This window comes from Amblyomma maculatum, chromosome 3 (genome assembly GCF_055883805.1).
Source record: "Amblyomma maculatum isolate TAMU_Amacu chromosome 3, ASM5588380v1, whole genome shotgun sequence".
Taxonomy (NCBI): domain Eukaryota; kingdom Metazoa; phylum Arthropoda; class Arachnida; order Ixodida; family Ixodidae; genus Amblyomma; species Amblyomma maculatum.
This window is the reverse complement of record NC_139346.1, coordinates 70560174-70577001: the sequence shown is the minus strand read 5'-3', so window position 1 is coordinate 70577001 and position 16828 is coordinate 70560174. Positions and strand designations below refer to the sequence as shown.

At 43.7% G+C, this 16828-nt stretch overlaps 1 protein-coding gene across 1 annotated transcript in view; it reads left to right on the top strand.

Moving 5' to 3' along the window:
• Positions 1-820: 820 nt before the first annotated feature.
• The window catches only part of LOC146194949 (sodium-coupled monocarboxylate transporter 1-like), a 158568-nt gene continuing 142560 nt past the window's right edge, over positions 821-16828 (top strand). Inside the window, exons 1-4 of the mRNA XM_084596682.1 lie at positions 821-1159; positions 1674-1739; positions 5099-5150; positions 16592-16659. Coding sequence (XP_084452808.1) covers positions 821-1159; positions 1674-1739; positions 5099-5150; positions 16592-16659 — 525 coding nt within the window. The remainder of the gene's footprint in view (positions 1160-1673; positions 1740-5098; positions 5151-16591; positions 16660-16828) is intronic.

The window sequence follows — 16828 nt, the reverse complement described above, 5'->3', positions numbered from 1 at the left end:
ACAAAACTGAGGCGCCTGTCTTTGAAGAAACAATTTCTTTCCGTGAATACTATACGAAACCTCCAATTAACAAGCACACGGGTAATTGTCGTATGTTATGAATATGGTCTGCAATTACGGTGCGGACAATTCTTCGCTAATGTATTACCAGCGGGGTTTTACGTACAGTTTTTTAGAGTGTATCTTAAAAAAAGAGCAACACTCTACGACTCAGTTACCTTTTTTCTTATATTAACGTAATACATGAGCTTAACTTTTTAAGTGCATTTACAATCTGCATTTAACCGGACTATACAGCGCACCTGCGCCGAATATCTCCTATCTCGATCCAATTCGCTCCGTCTGTCTCTTTCCGGTGTCGTTGTCACCAGACGTTTTTGTGACTATACACGTGCTCTCGTTCGATTTAGGTCGCCAACACTTGCGTTTCATTCAGCACACTCAGAACGTGACGCCAGATGCCACATAGCTCGGCTTAGAACAAGATACGTTTTAGGCCTACCAGCGCCTTCTACTGGAAATCACATTGTGAGTGGCGTGTTTATAGTACGCTGTCTGCGGAACCGAAACAATATGCATTAGAGCTTGAGTGACGAAAGATGGTAACGCTTCCTAATTAGAGCGTATATTTTGCTACGTTTTGCGGTTTAGTGAATGCTTCTCAAGACAAAGTGGGTGTTTATACCTGTCGCTTGCTTAATAAGGCTGACTGAGGAAGTGTTGTTTGGACGACTGGAAAAGATCTAGAAGATGTCTTCAATCCCCTTATAATAAACAAGACCTTTTTTCGTTACAGCAGTGCGCTCATTCTTGGAGAGCCATGGCCAATCTCCACCCCTTCGAATACGTGATATTCTCAGTCATTGTTGGAGGGAACATCGTTCTAGGCCTGTACTTCTCCTTTCGTAAACGCAGCCGGAACGAAAGGGACACAGACGAAGTGTTCTTGGGCAGGCGATCGCTTGCTATGTTTCCACTGGCTGTTTCCGTGCTCGCATCCATGATGTCGGCGCTTGGAATCGTTGGTTTCACAGCGTATTATTATGCCCATGGTATTCACATGATGTGGAGCATCATACCTATTTTCCTCACGACTCCTATTATTACGGAAATCGTTATGCCAGTCTTTTATAGACTTAAGATTACGTCAATATTTGAGGTAAGTTTATCATTTATATCACTGGGAGCACCAAACACCGTTTTAAAAAGGAAGACGCTATATTGAGTTCGGTAAACATCATGACATGAAAAAAAATCATCAAAATTTACGACTGTTTGAAGTACTCCGTGTTCCTAACAAACATTTCAGCTCTCAGAAATTTACACAGAACTAATTTCTCAAAAATATCCCACGTATGCTACTAATTTTAATGTCAGCTGTGCGTTCAACTCATACGTGAGTGAACCATCATGTTGATTTACTTGATTTACCAGACCATGCTAATTCGTAGCGTCTCTAATGGCAGCTAGATAATTTCTATGAAAAGATTTTATATTACTATTGAGGTAAATGCAGCATATTTTTAGCATATTTAAATTGTTACGTTATATGTGACAAAGCGCTATACCTCATTATAGAGCAATGCCATTTGATGTATTAAATGAACAGAAGTGATTGTAATTAACGCCTAATGAGCGAAAAAACTAAAAATGTTTTGTCCCTTTACCAACAGTACCATCGAATGCGATTTGGAAGCAGTATCGCTCTTGCGACGTGCCTCCTTTTCTACCTATTCGCGGTAAGAACGTCTGTCTGTTATTTTTAAAGAAGGCGCAGATTTGAGACATTTTGATTTTGTTATTTCTCATGCAAAGATCGCGATAGCAGCCAGTGACACTGTTTTCGAAAATAAATGCTCAAAACACTAAATTTTGTAATGCCAATTTTTGTGAGTAAAATCTTATAATTATGATTGCTAAGAATAATTTTTGTTGTTGTTCTCTAATTTGTGTCGTATATATTGCTACGAAGACGAAGATGAAGCCGTGGCGCGGGGCGGAGGGCTCACACTAGGCTCGCTGGTTGTAAACATATCTCATCATCATGTCATCATACCGTTCTGTTTCATATCATGTCGCCATGTGTCGTTACTTAGCACGACGTAACAATGTTTTAGTTTTCGCACTTGTAAAGAGACTTTCACTGGCGTAAAGAAAATTTACTAAATCAGCACTGGCTAAAAATGCATTTTAAATAGTAGCATCTTTTTGTGTTTGTAGTTAACATACTAATTTTAAAACCGAACATGAAATACATATAGGCAGTCAGTGCAAACGTGCAGACGAAATGTGCTCTCAGTAGAGTGTCGCCGCTTTAAAATAGCGTACTTTAAGGCGTATCTTGTTTGTAATCACCAAACTTTTCATAAACGTGTTATACCTAGCATCAACTTTCCTTTTGAATGTGGCAATGCGTAATTTGTAAACAAAATTACCGAAGATAATTATGAAAGCAGCAATTCTCAATAATGAGTGAGCGATGCAAATGTAAAGCTGAGGTGAAAACTAAATGAGAGGAGTTGGAATAAACAGTTTCTGTTTGTACGAAAGATGATCCAATTCTAACGGCTAAGGCGGCCCATTAACAACAAGAGACATAGGCTTTACGTCTCATCTTTCTGCTCTTTCTTCTGTCTTGGGTGCATGTTTGGTTAACTTTCAAATATAGGCTGCTGCTTTGAGCTAAATATTTTATTTTTATATTAAAAACATTTATTTGAAAACCTGCTCGCAGATGTCACTGAAATTGCGCTTTCTTTGGCCTGCCTTAGTTATCAGGCTCTTAATTGAAACTGCTTTTTTTTCTGCTAAAGAACATTTTTCTCTCACATAATTTTTTTACCAACAACAGACTGTTTAACGGACACAGTGTTCAAAAACAAGATTTTCATCATGTGTGCTGAGCTCAAAGAGTAGCTAGCCGCTTGCTCGTGTTACTTATATTTTAACCCATTGAAATGAGTGAGCACAGTAGAGTTTTAACTGTATTTTCTGAAGTCGGCATTCGATAGCCCAAATTTTGCATCTAAATAGAACACGGAGGGATACTCGCGTTCGAAGGTACTTGCTTGAAATGCTGAAAGCTGTACTTGTCGAAGCCAACGCACACATGCCACTGAAATCCTGCAGTGCGCAGTAAAAGCAGCTAACTTTTGTTGGTTCGGTGAAGAAGGTTTAGCGTCCCAAGGCGAAGCATGATATGAGAGACGCCGTAGATGACTCCAAAAATTTCTACCACCTGTGTTTAACGCGCAGTGACGTTGCAGAGTACACGGGTTCCTTGTGCGCTGCTTCCAAGATAGGGATTCGATCCTGTATTCTGGGATGCAGATCTCGAGCGCCCTGACCTTATCGCCACCACGCTGGCAAACAACTTTGATTTAGGCAGTCAAGTTGCCACACATTACCACTTCAGGCATTCCAGAGATAACTAATAATAATTCCCTTTTCGTGCTTGTGAAAAGGATACCTCACCTGAAAAAACTGGTTAATAGGGCAAGACCAATGCTTGAAAAAATATGATAATTCAAGTTTGCCTTGAGCAAACTTTACACCGTAAAACGTTTTTTACAGGTATTGGAAAACCGCTTGTACAGTTACTTTTGAGCAGTACAGTCCCTCTTCGCTCCTAAAAGAGCCTCATATAAAGCTTATTTTTTCAGGGGTTACGTGGTGAAATGTCTAACCATTTTTTATTTCACTTTCGAATAAAGAATGTGACGTACTATAATTGCACAACTGCGTTTACTCTTGCGGGACAGAACCTGATATGACAGTCCATCCCGCGTCTTTGTATTTTCAGTCACGTAAAGTGAATAATCTTACTTACAAATTCTACTTCATATCACACGTATTGGCCTGCACAAGAATTCAATAACCCACAAGTCGAATATAAAGATTTGTAAGAAAGAGTTTGCAAACAAATGCTTTATAGTGCTATGACCATTACAAACTTCATATACAGCTACGACTGTCTAAATATATTTCAGGTGTTAATATAAAATCCCTCGAAAATAGAGCACCAGCCTGTGCGTCCTAAACACTTTGTGCAACAGTGAAAAATAAATAAAAACATTATCGCTGCCCCTCGAAGCCCTGAAATAATCAGAATAGAGTGGCAAATAATCTGTACTGTCCTGAAAGCGCGCGCTCCCCAGCTCACCTACATCTTATCACAATTTTGACATTTTCGCTTATTCTTGGTACATCCAGTGCATTTATCTACCACCGTTTTAAGTAAAACTACTACTTTGGATGTGGTTGAGAAAAAAACTGCTTATTCCATTCATGAAAGAAAAATTAATCATGACATAAGACCTTGCTCGAAACTCAACTGACAGAAATTATTCAGTAGTAATATCGGGGTCATCGCTCACCCTCGGCCCACAATGTGGCACCCATAGCCGCCATACATACTCCACAACGCCCATTGTCTAGGTGCTGTAGGGTTTTAATATAGGACGTCCGGAATTACCTGCTCATCGGCCAGCCTATGAAAATGTTCTCTCTTTCCACAGTATTTTATGCGATCCTTGTCACTAACAATAAATGAAGCCACACATACTGTCCTTACTAGTGTATGGAACACTAAACCTTTGTTAAAGGCATTACCAGGTACCTTCCATGTCTTCCATTAATCAATATAAGGGATAGACTGGTTCCTCTGGAAAGCTGTTAACAAGATTTCTATCTTGCAACATTCAGAAAAGAAAATTTTATCCTGCCAATTTCCAAGAAAATCTACTCAGTAGGTTAATTGTTAGTTCCGTCTTGTCAAATATCCTGTGCATTTTATACTTTCGAAAACGTTGGCACTGCTGTTTTAAAGACGGCAATATTACTGTCCTTGGGGGTACTGAATACGAGGAAACATTCGCTGGAATCGCAGATTATTGAAATTTAATGCAATAATATAAAAGCACGACTTCATATAAGGGCGTCACAGATGGCGAAGCATTGACTTTTGTGTGCTGAAGGTAAAGCACCCAATTACTTGTTTTGCAGCATGTGTGCTTTTGTACCCTAAAACAGCTGTGTATAATTGTCTCATGTACCTACGACATGTACATGAAAGAAATATATTGTATGTCCGTTCCAGCAAACTGTTGGAGCCCTGTCTATATACACCGCTTCACTGGCAGTTTCATCAGGTAATGTATAAACGTTACATAGTTCTGCCATATAAGAAACCAAGAGGCAAAAGTTCACGCCATTTTCGGGTTTTAGGATTTGCACCAGCATAAAGCGGAAGCAAGAGAAATAGGTTTACCTTATTACATTGATAAAAATCGTTTATATTTAACAGCATCACATAAGATACTGAGAGCGCAGTCTTATAGCTAATGGCTTTTTGTTACTAGTACCTCGTGTGTACTTCGTTGTGCTTTTAGCCTTTGCATCAATACACGCTGTGCTAGTCTACTCTAGCCACTATGGCTGCTAGTCTTTCTTGAGGACCGGATGTAAGATCTAGGTTGAGTTCTCAGGCATGCACAGAGAAAAGGCTCATTAAGCAGACAGTCAAATAAGCCTTGTGAATGAACGTAGAGAACATCAGAATTTTACGGTAGAATACTTATTTCGGTTCAATTGAGGAAGGGTTCATTCCTACGGCATGGCACAATACTGGCACGTGCCACTTTGTGACCTGGAGAATTGGACAAGGACCAAGTGAACTCTGGTGTGCAGTATTCGAGCGTTCAATGCCTAAGCGATGCATTTCCCCAGTGCTTATTGCCGTCACCTTCTACTTGTGATAGTTACTGTTGGATGTGCGGCTGCACTCGGCACAGTTACCCTAATAGTAGCATTTGCAAACAACCATGACGTCATAATACTGGAGCTGGAACCCTGAAATTACGTGTAATCCCGAGGGCACTGTGACCATCGCTAGCCGACATTAGGAATGGCGGCCTCTAATCGCTTCAAATGGGGACGCCGTATCGATAGGGGTATAAATTTCTGATGACCAAACTACCAAAAAACATTCCGTTTTCGTGTTAGAGCAGTTCTTCTTTCGTTTTAGAGAGAGCACATCGCGAAGGCTATAATAAACCTTTCATCGGCGTCTTTACATTCAATGAAAGATACTTTGAGAGAGATGACTGACATCAATACCAATATCTGCAGCAACTTAATCGGAATGGGCAAGTACTTAAGGTGGTCTGGAGTCAGCTTGACAACTTAGGCAGTTTTCGTCGAAATACCTGAAGCAGCCGCAGAAACCTAAATAACAATAATGTGGACTTTCTGTTTAATGGCGACAATAACTTTGACATGGCAGAAGTCTTCTCGTGGTCCAGATGTTCTCCGTTACCACTAATTACATCGGCAAGATAGCGAGTCGCATAGAGGACAAATTGAAATTTCTGTGACTTTATCGTCAACAGTGCTGAATGCAGTGAGGGTAGCAACATTTGCATCCGGTGAGGTTGTTTTTGAAAACCAGCCGCAAAAATGAAATTGTCGAGGTACGCTGGCTTACCTGCCATTTCAGTCTAGAAAGAAATGTGTGCGTCTTTGATGAAAAGTTGCTGGCGCCGATCAAAGCCCGAAGGGTAGCCCTATGGATGCACATAAGTCATCTGTGCTCATGAGTGTAGTCTTCGTTGTCCCTTTCATCCCCTTCTGTCTGACAGTAGCCTTTGTTGAGCTCGAATGACGAGCTACAATTTGCATTTTGACCCGGGCCTAATGAGTCACCAACAAGTTGAAACGGGTACTCTCCTCGTTGCATTACCTTATTCAACTGTCGTTAATAATGCAGAAACTAACGTTTTCTTTTTTTTTATATTTACTTAACGAAAAATTACTGAGTAGGGTAGACTTTTGAACTACGTCGTCCTTAACCACTTCTTTCACTCTGCTCAGAGAAGCCTCTCGTCTTAGCGAAACCCGGCATAGGTTCTTTGATGTTGCCTTGGTTTCTGCATCGACTATTTTGGCTGCAATGGTGCAACCAAGTTTAGATGGCATAGCAAATTATCCCGCAAAATTGTGATGGAGCTCTAGCAACTGATGTCATTGATGTGGAAGGTAGTCATTAAAACGGTTGCATCATGTCCGACTTGCGGCAGTGGCACCACCGTAAAGATATTCACTGAAACAATGAAGTTGAGAATACTGGCGGCGACCTCCCTTTTTGTAGTAAGGTGAGCCCCGGTCCCGAGATTAGCAATCGAGAGCGTAGCATAGCGAACCAATAAGTGACCAAGCCATTTTGAGATCGCAATCACTTTCACAAGAAGAAACTTCACACTCCTTTGCCATATCGTCTCGGGCACCTGGTGAATTTCCTCGAACTAGTAACATGGTACTGCATCGCGGCAAAACTACAGCAGCAGCAATGATCATGGCTTTCATCGATTAGTGAAGTCGGATCTGGCGTAGGCTTTGTTAAGGATAAATGGCCAAACACGATGCTTGCGCATTAGGCTTGCAAGAAGAGTACGACGTCTCGTGTACAATGTTGGAGAGCTGGAAAGCGAGCACGAACGCTAATTGTTTCGCGGAATTTTGTGGACGGTTTTCCTCTTTACAGGATTCCAATGTAACAATGTGGATGGAAACCTGATTAACAGCGTAGACGAATTCGTGAATTGCTAATCACAGTGCACCTGAACAAGAGGCATAATGAAGTCTCGTCTTGCCGTGCGAAATTCAGGCTTAGTGCAATTTGTTGAACATTTTTCAGTAATAGATTGGCTAAGCCACACCTTTAATCCATATAATAGTCTATTCCTGTCTCAATCCGCCTTTTGTGGGATGATGTGGCGCCTTCATGAGGGAGTGGCGAGAAGCACATTAAACGGAAGTGTAGCCGACCACCTGGAATTGCACCATGATAATAGCCAGATAACGCAGGTAGAAAGCGAAAGATCCTCCTTTTTTTACCTTCGGGACGGAAAGTAATGACAGTGATTGCAGTATCATGTTGACGAAGTATGGGGGAATGTTCCAGCGTTTTCACAATGCCCTCATAACGAATGCATATACTGTTTTTGTATTGTAAGAGCGTGTAGCGCGGGCCATGGCGCGGGCTGTGTTCGACGTGACAGAATGAGATACTCTTAAAGGTCCCCTGAAAGGGGTCACAAAGAAGGGTAAACAACGCCATAACACTGATAGTTATTGAACCACCCATCATTCTCCCGCAAACATTATCGATCTAGCTTCTGCAACACCAGAGATATCGGCGATTAAAAATGACCCTTCAAATTTTCCCTCTCAACTCGTACGCCGAAGGGAGCCATAAAAAAACAAAGAATACAAGCAAGTTCAAAGCTCCGCCCAGACATACGTCACTTCGACGAACTTCCGGTTGCCGCGCGCTCGCTCGCTGGCGTACTCGCGCCAACCCGTCCTCGCTCATACATGCCTAAGGAGTTCGCCAGTTCGCGCAGCGACGGTTAGTGCAACCGCGAACCCGTGGTTATCCTATGTTACACGGCGGAACAAACCATGGTTGCACTACTAACCGCGGTTACCGCAAACCGAGCTTGACGACCTCGGTTTGCGTCTTTAACCGAGGTTATGACGGCGTCTGTTGATGGAACCTACTCGTCGGCGCCCGAGTGCGCGAAACGTGCGAGCGGGTCTGCTTCACAAAGTTATTCATTTGCCCACTGTATCACGTTTAAAGATCGATGTATAGATTATGGTGCCGCCCGACGTCTTCGATTACGGCCGACAGCGCAGTGACTGCGTACTGAAGCCTTGTCTTGCCTAAAGTATCGTTTGAACGGCTTGTTGCTGAGCAGAACGTCCAAAAATACGCGGCCTTAGCTATGAAAGTACACGAGTTAGCAACGCTTGCAGCACGGGATGCCGCGAGCAGGCTGAGGTACGTTACACAATTACCGCGGGGGTGGAACGTGCGAGCCCGGCGAACGCCGGCGTCGTGCGTGACCGTCCCTAGTCGTCGCTAGGCCTATATTGTTTCACTTCGAAGCCGCGGCGGTCGACGCTTTGGAACATGATCAACGCTGTCGTAAATCGTCTACTTATGAAACTGCCTTATAGTGATTCGTATCCTGCCATAGTAAAATAATTATAGGATTAACTCTACCGACGCATCATTCGCAGAGCTAGTACGAGCAGATCGGATCAGCCGAAATGCACCAGCGGCAGCTGGCTTGAGCAGAAACTAGCTTTTATCACGGCTGTCGCTCTTACCAGCAATTTGCTGCTGGTCAGCGATCCTCACGAGGGCTTCATACTTGATATTCGGCTCAGTATTCCAGACGCCAACAAATTTTAGCACGCTTTATTTCGGACATCGGTGCTAACTATCCGCCGTGTCGTTCGCGAACGGTATGCGGGAGGAGAGGCCACAGCGGCGGTGTTTACGGCGGTCGAGGAGGTCCTGCCATCGTGCGGTGCTTGACCGTGCTGTTGACGCCTCGTCGGACGAAACTCCGATACTCCTGAAACCACGTTATATAAATAAGATATTTGTAAATGCAACTTTGTTTTGCCGATCCCTGCGTCGCTTTGGTTGTTGCACTTAATGGGCAATGGCCACCGAACCGATAAGGGCGGCGAGCTGTGTAACAGCCCGCACAGAGTTCGAGCTGCGCACGAGCAGACGAGCTTCGCAGCTACCGGAAGTGTGTCCGTGACTTCATGGTTGCAGTGACCGCAGCGAATGGCAGCTTCTAGCAAGCCTTGGCAGTCAACCGACCCGTGACGTCACGGGACTAGGAAATAGTTCCATGCGACACCGCCAAGCGACATTCTCTCTGCCCGCGAATTTCAAAAAACGCTGTTTTTAAAAATTAATAATGAACCGCTGGCTTTGTTCCAAGGAATTATACTTTGCGTTAATGCTCAAAAGGATGTGTTCTACACACTGAACACGTTTATCATTGGTTTCTTGGGGGCCGTTTCCGTGGACCTTTAATGTGCAGATTCACGACAGATTTAAATTTATTGTAAAAGTAAATCGAAAGGAGAGCGTGAAGGCAGACAGAGAGTGAGAGAGAGGAATTTCAAAGTGCAAAGCAGCCAGGAGTTTTAATGCTTCACAGCTAGGTGGAATATCTGCGACTTATGAGCGGTGCATATGCGCGAGATGTCTTGAGTTATTGCACCGCCCATTGCGCCGCGGCGCCGGCATGGTGCAATGGGCGTCGCTTCCTCCTGCTATGAGAAGGATTGCTCTTCAAGGACTTTCTTTTGCCTTATAAGGGTGTCTGCCATGTAGTAAGGGAGCACCCAAGCGCCATTCAGGGGGCTTCGCCCCTACTGTTTGTTCCAATGGCAATAAATTGTTTCTACCGCCACCTCCTCCTCGCGTTATCTACAAGCGTGCAGCTATAGGATTTCATCTACGAAGCTTGGCAGAGAGGCACTTATCCACACCCCCTGAACAGGGCATTGTCCCGGCCGGAATGCACACCTGCAGCTACGCGCAGCATTTTTCTGGCAAATGGATGATCCAGCGCTGTAGCTGGTTTCTGCCCACAGAACGGATGTGGTCGCAGTGGTGAAAAGGTTCTCGATGAACGGAGAATGGTCATTCTGTTGTGAAAGGATCCACAACCTTTCTACATCCGCAGCGATTTCTGAGGAATCAACAACCTGGTGACACATGCTCATCTCCTACATATCAGAGGCGCATGTCGGTCAGGAACAACGCTGTTCTATGTCCAGAGCGCTCCGCACCGCAAATGAACGATTATGAACCCTCCATGAGAGTCATTTGTGCCGGGCAGTTTCCTTGCCGTTGCAGACGGTTGGACGAAGACGACGACTTTCAAGCTGCCTAAGAAAGTGCAACTGATTGCGTACACCAAAGGAAAAAAATCCGAATGCTTTGGCGAGAACGAAGGCGAGTCTGAAGATGAAAAGCAACAAACAAAAACCGAAAAACAAACACGTGCGTCTTGCAAGAGTGTCAAATGCGTCATATGCTCTGAGCGGCAAAAACACATGGTACAGGTATGTATGCATTCAAAGGAAATATGCATAATGAAAAGTACCTACTGGAGTTTGCACCCAGCCTATAACGCACCAGTGATAGCTGCAATGAGGGTTTCTTCGGTGCGTGTTTGCTCTATATGTGTCGGGGCCTGATGGGGATGTATTTTGCAGTTTGTTTTCTTTATGTGTGAAGGGGCGGGTAGCACACATATCACAGGCGGCTGTGTGCGCTAGACCGTAATATTTAGCATGTTGTATTGTGACTGCTGCCTGACTAACAAGGAAAAATAACGGCGTTTGTTGTGATGCACCGCCGTTCGCGAGCCTCAAGACCAGCTCAATCACTCGGCTTCCGACCACTCCAACTGAGACCATATTCTTCCATTGGTCACCTTTGCTTATAACTCTGCCACTCAAGCAACCACCGGATTCTCGCAATACTTCCACCTGTACGGCCGTGAACTCTCTTTTACCATGTACACCATTCTCCCATACCAACCGGATTCTTCCGAATTCGCGACTGTTTCACAAGCTGCAACTTACGCTGAAGAATGCCGCCATCTTGCCCGGTCCTCCACGTCTCACGTCCAGAAGCAGCATAAAACCACCCGAGATCAATCTTCACTTATTCCTGCTTACCATACAGACTCGTTGGCCTTGCTAAGGATACCTTCCTCCAGTCCCGGCCTTTAATCAAAAGTTCTAAGCAAGTACCAGGGTCCCCACCATATTGTCAAGCAAACATCCCCCATCAACTACCTTATCGAACCCCTTCCGCCATCCACTGACCACCGCCGCCGCAACCGTGAAATAGTACACAGTAACAGCCTGAAACCTGTCCTTCCGATCCTTCCATCGTCACGTCGCCATAAGTCACCAGGATGGCGCTTTTCGCGCGGGGGAAGTTGTAAGACAATTATACGGCTTTGAAATGTTCAGCGCCTGATGCTGAATAAAGAGGACGACAACCATGTTAAACGCCTGAAGGTCAGGAAAGACGACTACAGCACTCGCTCCGATGCTCACCCCTGTGCTGACATGAGCTTCACTACGACTAATCGCTGAACATTCCCTTGACTGCTCAAGGCGTAGCGCCCTGTACAAGGTCTTCTATTACACTTCTAACAGCTCACTGTGAAAAGACGGTACAATTTTGCTGGTGGACAACGAGTGAAGTGGCTAAGCTCCATTCATTAACCGTGGTGTTCGCGTCGGATCTGTGCTTACCGACCACTAAGGGACCAGGACAAACGCCCGAAATCAGGGGTTTAAGCCTTGGAGACTGCCGCTCGCGTTGCAGTGGAGCGGAGTTAAGTCCGTGTTGATTGGTTGCTCCCTTTGGGGGGGGGGGGGGGGGGGGGGTTCCATGGAAGCAGAATCGTAGCAGGCGCCTGGCCTGGCTATGTTCATGAATTTTAAACGCCCTCAAGCGACTCCGGTTATGGAAGATATTATAATTGTGTATACTTGTATTATTTAGACTCCCTGGAGGTGTTTGCAATGACTTAATGTCGTTGAAAACAACGCGTGCTAAACTATAAATAATCTGGAAAATATTGTGGTGTCTTAACGGGGGGGGGGGGGCTTTTAATTCAATAACGCTACATTAGCGTCATTTTTACGGAGTCCCTGTAGAGCTCGTGCGGTCAAAAAGCGATCGCTGTAAACCAGTTTCGTTACAGGTGTTGTTCGAATTTTTAGGGATGTGGCAGGAAAAACGAAGCCTCTAAAAGATTTATAGGTGCCGGGAATGGATCTAGTGTCTAATGGTTATTTTGTGGTTAACAATAAGGGCGTGATTGATTAGTTATTTAGAATACAAATATTGAGAAAAAAAATAATCCTAAATATAAAAGTGAAGCTAAAGTAAAATAAAATTTGTTTTGGTTTAGCTCTGGTTAACCCTAGTTGAATTGTGATAGCAACGGGAGAAGCTTCTTTTGCCCGCTACGTTATTCCCCTATCACGCCCTATCAGTGTAAGGTGCTACATTATTGGGGACACTTAAGCTCTTGCTTAGAATCGAGAAAAACAGCGCTAAATAGGACCGGACACGTGAACGACAGACACTCGGCTAAAAGCTGGGTGTTGGTTCGCTATGTCGTACACTGCAAATCGATTTTAAGCATGTACCAGCCAGCCCGTATTTTTCCTCTTCGGGAACATAAGCTCATCCTTTAAGCGTATGACGCGAGAGCGTATCAGTCTTCTTCTTCTTCTGCTCCTGCTCCTCCTCCTCCTCTTCCTCCTCCGCCACGGCTGTTCAAGGTCAAGCGTGGCCTCCGCCGGGACTGTGCTATGGCTCGAAACTTGGCGCAGTAATGTTATCGCAATAGAAAATGTTAAACAAAATCACCTGCCTAACTAGTGAGTAAACCAGTGAGAGCTAAAAGCTGAGTTCTAGCTCGCCATTTCGCTCACTGAAAAATTGAAAGAATAACTTATTAGTCATGGCATGGTAGTTTGTCATAGATAAAAAGTAAACGAGACAAACGAACGCACGCTATTGCGTATACACTTAATTCACATCTTAAACATGCTAAAGATTTTTACCTCACATTCACGACATGGACCTGATTCTGATGGTATAACAATATTCCCCATTTCAACTTCTAAAGCTGACACACTTTCGTGGCAGTCCGTCAAACAGTCGGAAATAAGGTGTCATCCTAAGTAATGCATTCCTCGGTCGCTTCATCTCGGTCCGATATTGTATTTCTTAAGTTCTCGATTACGCGTAGCCCGGCGATGCTTGGAGCCCACCTGCTCATTATGTAAATTACCAACTGCCTTAATATAGAAGCCTCTATTTAACCAAATCGTACGATGGTACCAGCGTGCCCTAGGATTAGTTGCCTAACTCAAAGTCCTAGGCTCCCGGTGAGATGATTGCAATTTCATCCTCCCATCTCACTTTATCTGCCTGAGTGGACCGCTCCTGCCACGTCATGTGATGTGACGTGTTACGTAACGCAACCTGCCTACTACCACCTTTCGTAGGTATGCCCGTAATTTTAAGCTAATTTACACCTGTACATGTTTTGTATGGATGACCTAAGGTAGCACAACATAGCTGGAGTTGATTCGGTTCGCTAGTATTCGACACCATGAGGGCTCCTTACACTTGCTCTCCACGGCATTCCCCTGCAATGGTCTTGCAGTATAACTTTAGCACGGTGTGTGCAGCTGAGGTAGGGGGTAGAATAGCTAGATTGGAAAGTGGCAAGCGGTAGTAGTATAACGTTATTAGGCAGCGAGATCGCAAAAATGTCTATATGCCTGTGGATAAAATGAGCAGGAAGGATTTTCAATGTTTCCAAAGTTGTGGTAAAGTTGTGACTGTGGGTCTCAAGCGGGTGAGTTGAGCTCGGGTAGCCAGTTAACACTTCGGTCGGTCTCCAGTGAAGAATAGGCTCCCAGAAAGAAATGCGGGATTCCTCTGATGATGTCACATGTGTCTGCTAGATTTTTTTGGGGTTAATTGAGACAATGTGACCATGTTGCTGCATCCGGCCAGCAGAACTTCCCCATCAAATATTACAAAGCACTAAGAAGCAACGTAAATGTGGTTTTTTGAGGAACATCTTTGCCTGGCTGGTTGGTGGCTAGGAACACAGAAAAACAAACTTATGGGACTTTACCCCAAATATTTAATGGCATGACGCGAAAGCCTTTATGTGCCTCAAATAGATATAGCGCTTGGGCCACTAGCTGCGTGTTTAAATTGTAGCGAAAATAATACTGCCTGCAAAAAATACCTGTATGCCAGAAAACAACGATGTTAGGCACAAAAGAGTCCTAGACTCGAAACTTTGCTTAAAGGAAATATGAAATTGGAGTAGAAGACATCAGGCACATTAGTATCTTTACCCAATTCTACGACGCACATGATGACCTCACTGATCACGCTTAATGATCCTTGAGGTGAGGCTGTTCGTTCTTCGTTCATATGTCATGAACACAATCGCCCGTCAGAGTGTTAGTAATATAGGCTTCTGAGTTTTCGCTCATTTTGGTTCCTCCTCTATCCAAAATGTCTCATTCGAATGACAGTAGCTTCTTTTTACATGTTTGGAGCTTCTGTATTGCTGGAGAAAATCATTCCTGAATATCCTCTACTAGGTAGTTCTATTTTTCCGACAAGGGTTAGTCAGCCGACCTATATCAATATACACTTTTTCTCAGGCCAGTCTACAGGTATAAAATACCGCGCTTGCAATCGATGAAGGGTTTCGCGCGCGCAATTGCAAGCGCCCTTTTCTTCGTTCGCACGTTTGCTTTTTAGCTCAGAGAAAAATCTGTTTGCATGATGCAGAAAGCAAATTGACACCACCGTGTCTTTCCACTGCTTCTGAAATACGTGGCAAGTTATCGTAATATTCCGCTCAATGTTTTGCAGCTGCCTACCGTTACTGCTCTTGTAGGAACCTGGATTCTTGTTTCCAGCAAGAATGTGTTCTTTGATGACTTCTAATCTTAACATGTATACATGTACCTTATCATTCCAGAGTGTAATTAGTAGTATTGATTTTGGAGATAGCTCCGTGCGTATGCTTTTCGAAACAACGCATAAACTTTCCAATCGACGGTTTGAATTTTATGCAGGTTGTTTAAAGGGCCCGTTCTTTGGTATATCCGATGGCAGTATCGCTGTAGTGGGCGAAAAATCGCGAGCGGGACTCCCGGGGCTGCTAGACCTAAGCAATGTTTGGTCACAGTAGTGTGTGACATCGCGATGCTATATTTTTTTGGGAAGATTTTTAAATAAAGGAGGTTTTTAGAATAGAATCGTCCCTTGTAGTACAGTTTTACCTGAAGTTAGGGTACCGCTTGACCACGCAGTTACGCTTGGAGAACTTTGTAATCACAGCCTTTATACATTCACTTAGTGTTCCTCCAGATAACGTGGTAGTTTTAGTGTGAAATTTAGTATATTTGAGGTAATGGAGGTCAAATAAGTACTGAGTAGTTAGGCGAGCAGTAAAATTCAAGTACATGATGGACAATCCGCAAGGGCAGTGCAGGCGCGTATTATAGACGTTGCCACACAATAGATTTGAATCATTCCAATCTCGAATTTTTCAGGGGTAAAACAAAGATTTGTGTTTTTCCTGGTTACCAAGATATTGAAGAACATTTGATAAATATAATGCGATAAATTACAACGGTATTCCCAAGAGAACTATGATGCATTTTTGGTGGAGCAGCACAAAATATTTTTTTGCTTTTTAAAGCAGAGAATCGGTAAGCGGATCGATGGTTTAGTTAACTGGGCCTAGTATAGATACCTGAATATACCGAAGATAAATCTCTTAATATAGGTTCTTACTCCAGCACACGGTGTGTGACAGTCTCCTCATGAGCAATCTCATTCCTTGTGCACCGTCTCCCCAAATAAAAATAAAGGTTTTATATATATGTTCTGCTCTAATTTAAATCTCGCCCGGCTTTTCCGGAAGTCGTGAAATTGTAGTTGTTTGCGATTGGTCGTATTTTTATTTTTGCTCCCAGTTTTTTTATCTCAGCATACAGCTCGTACATGCGGGATGAATTTAGGGACGAGTTTATATATGACCCTTAACTTTCATACGCATGGTACGTTTTCCGGCACGAAGTCTTAACATTCTACAGCTATTACTGAAATTTTGCTTTGTTTTTCCCTTACCAGCTTTTCACGTACCAGTAACTTGGGGAAGCTTGGTGATTGGCTTTACCGGAACTGTATACACGGCCCTGGTAAGTAATGAGTTTTCTAATATACTTACCCCGGTGCAAAAGTAACCATTCCTCACTATATTTTGTTACAAAAGATTGCGTAATAATTTACTAGCCGCCATCGAGACAACATTGTAGGCTGGTGTAACTCATTTCTTATCCTATGATGGTCGTCAATACAAAACTTGCT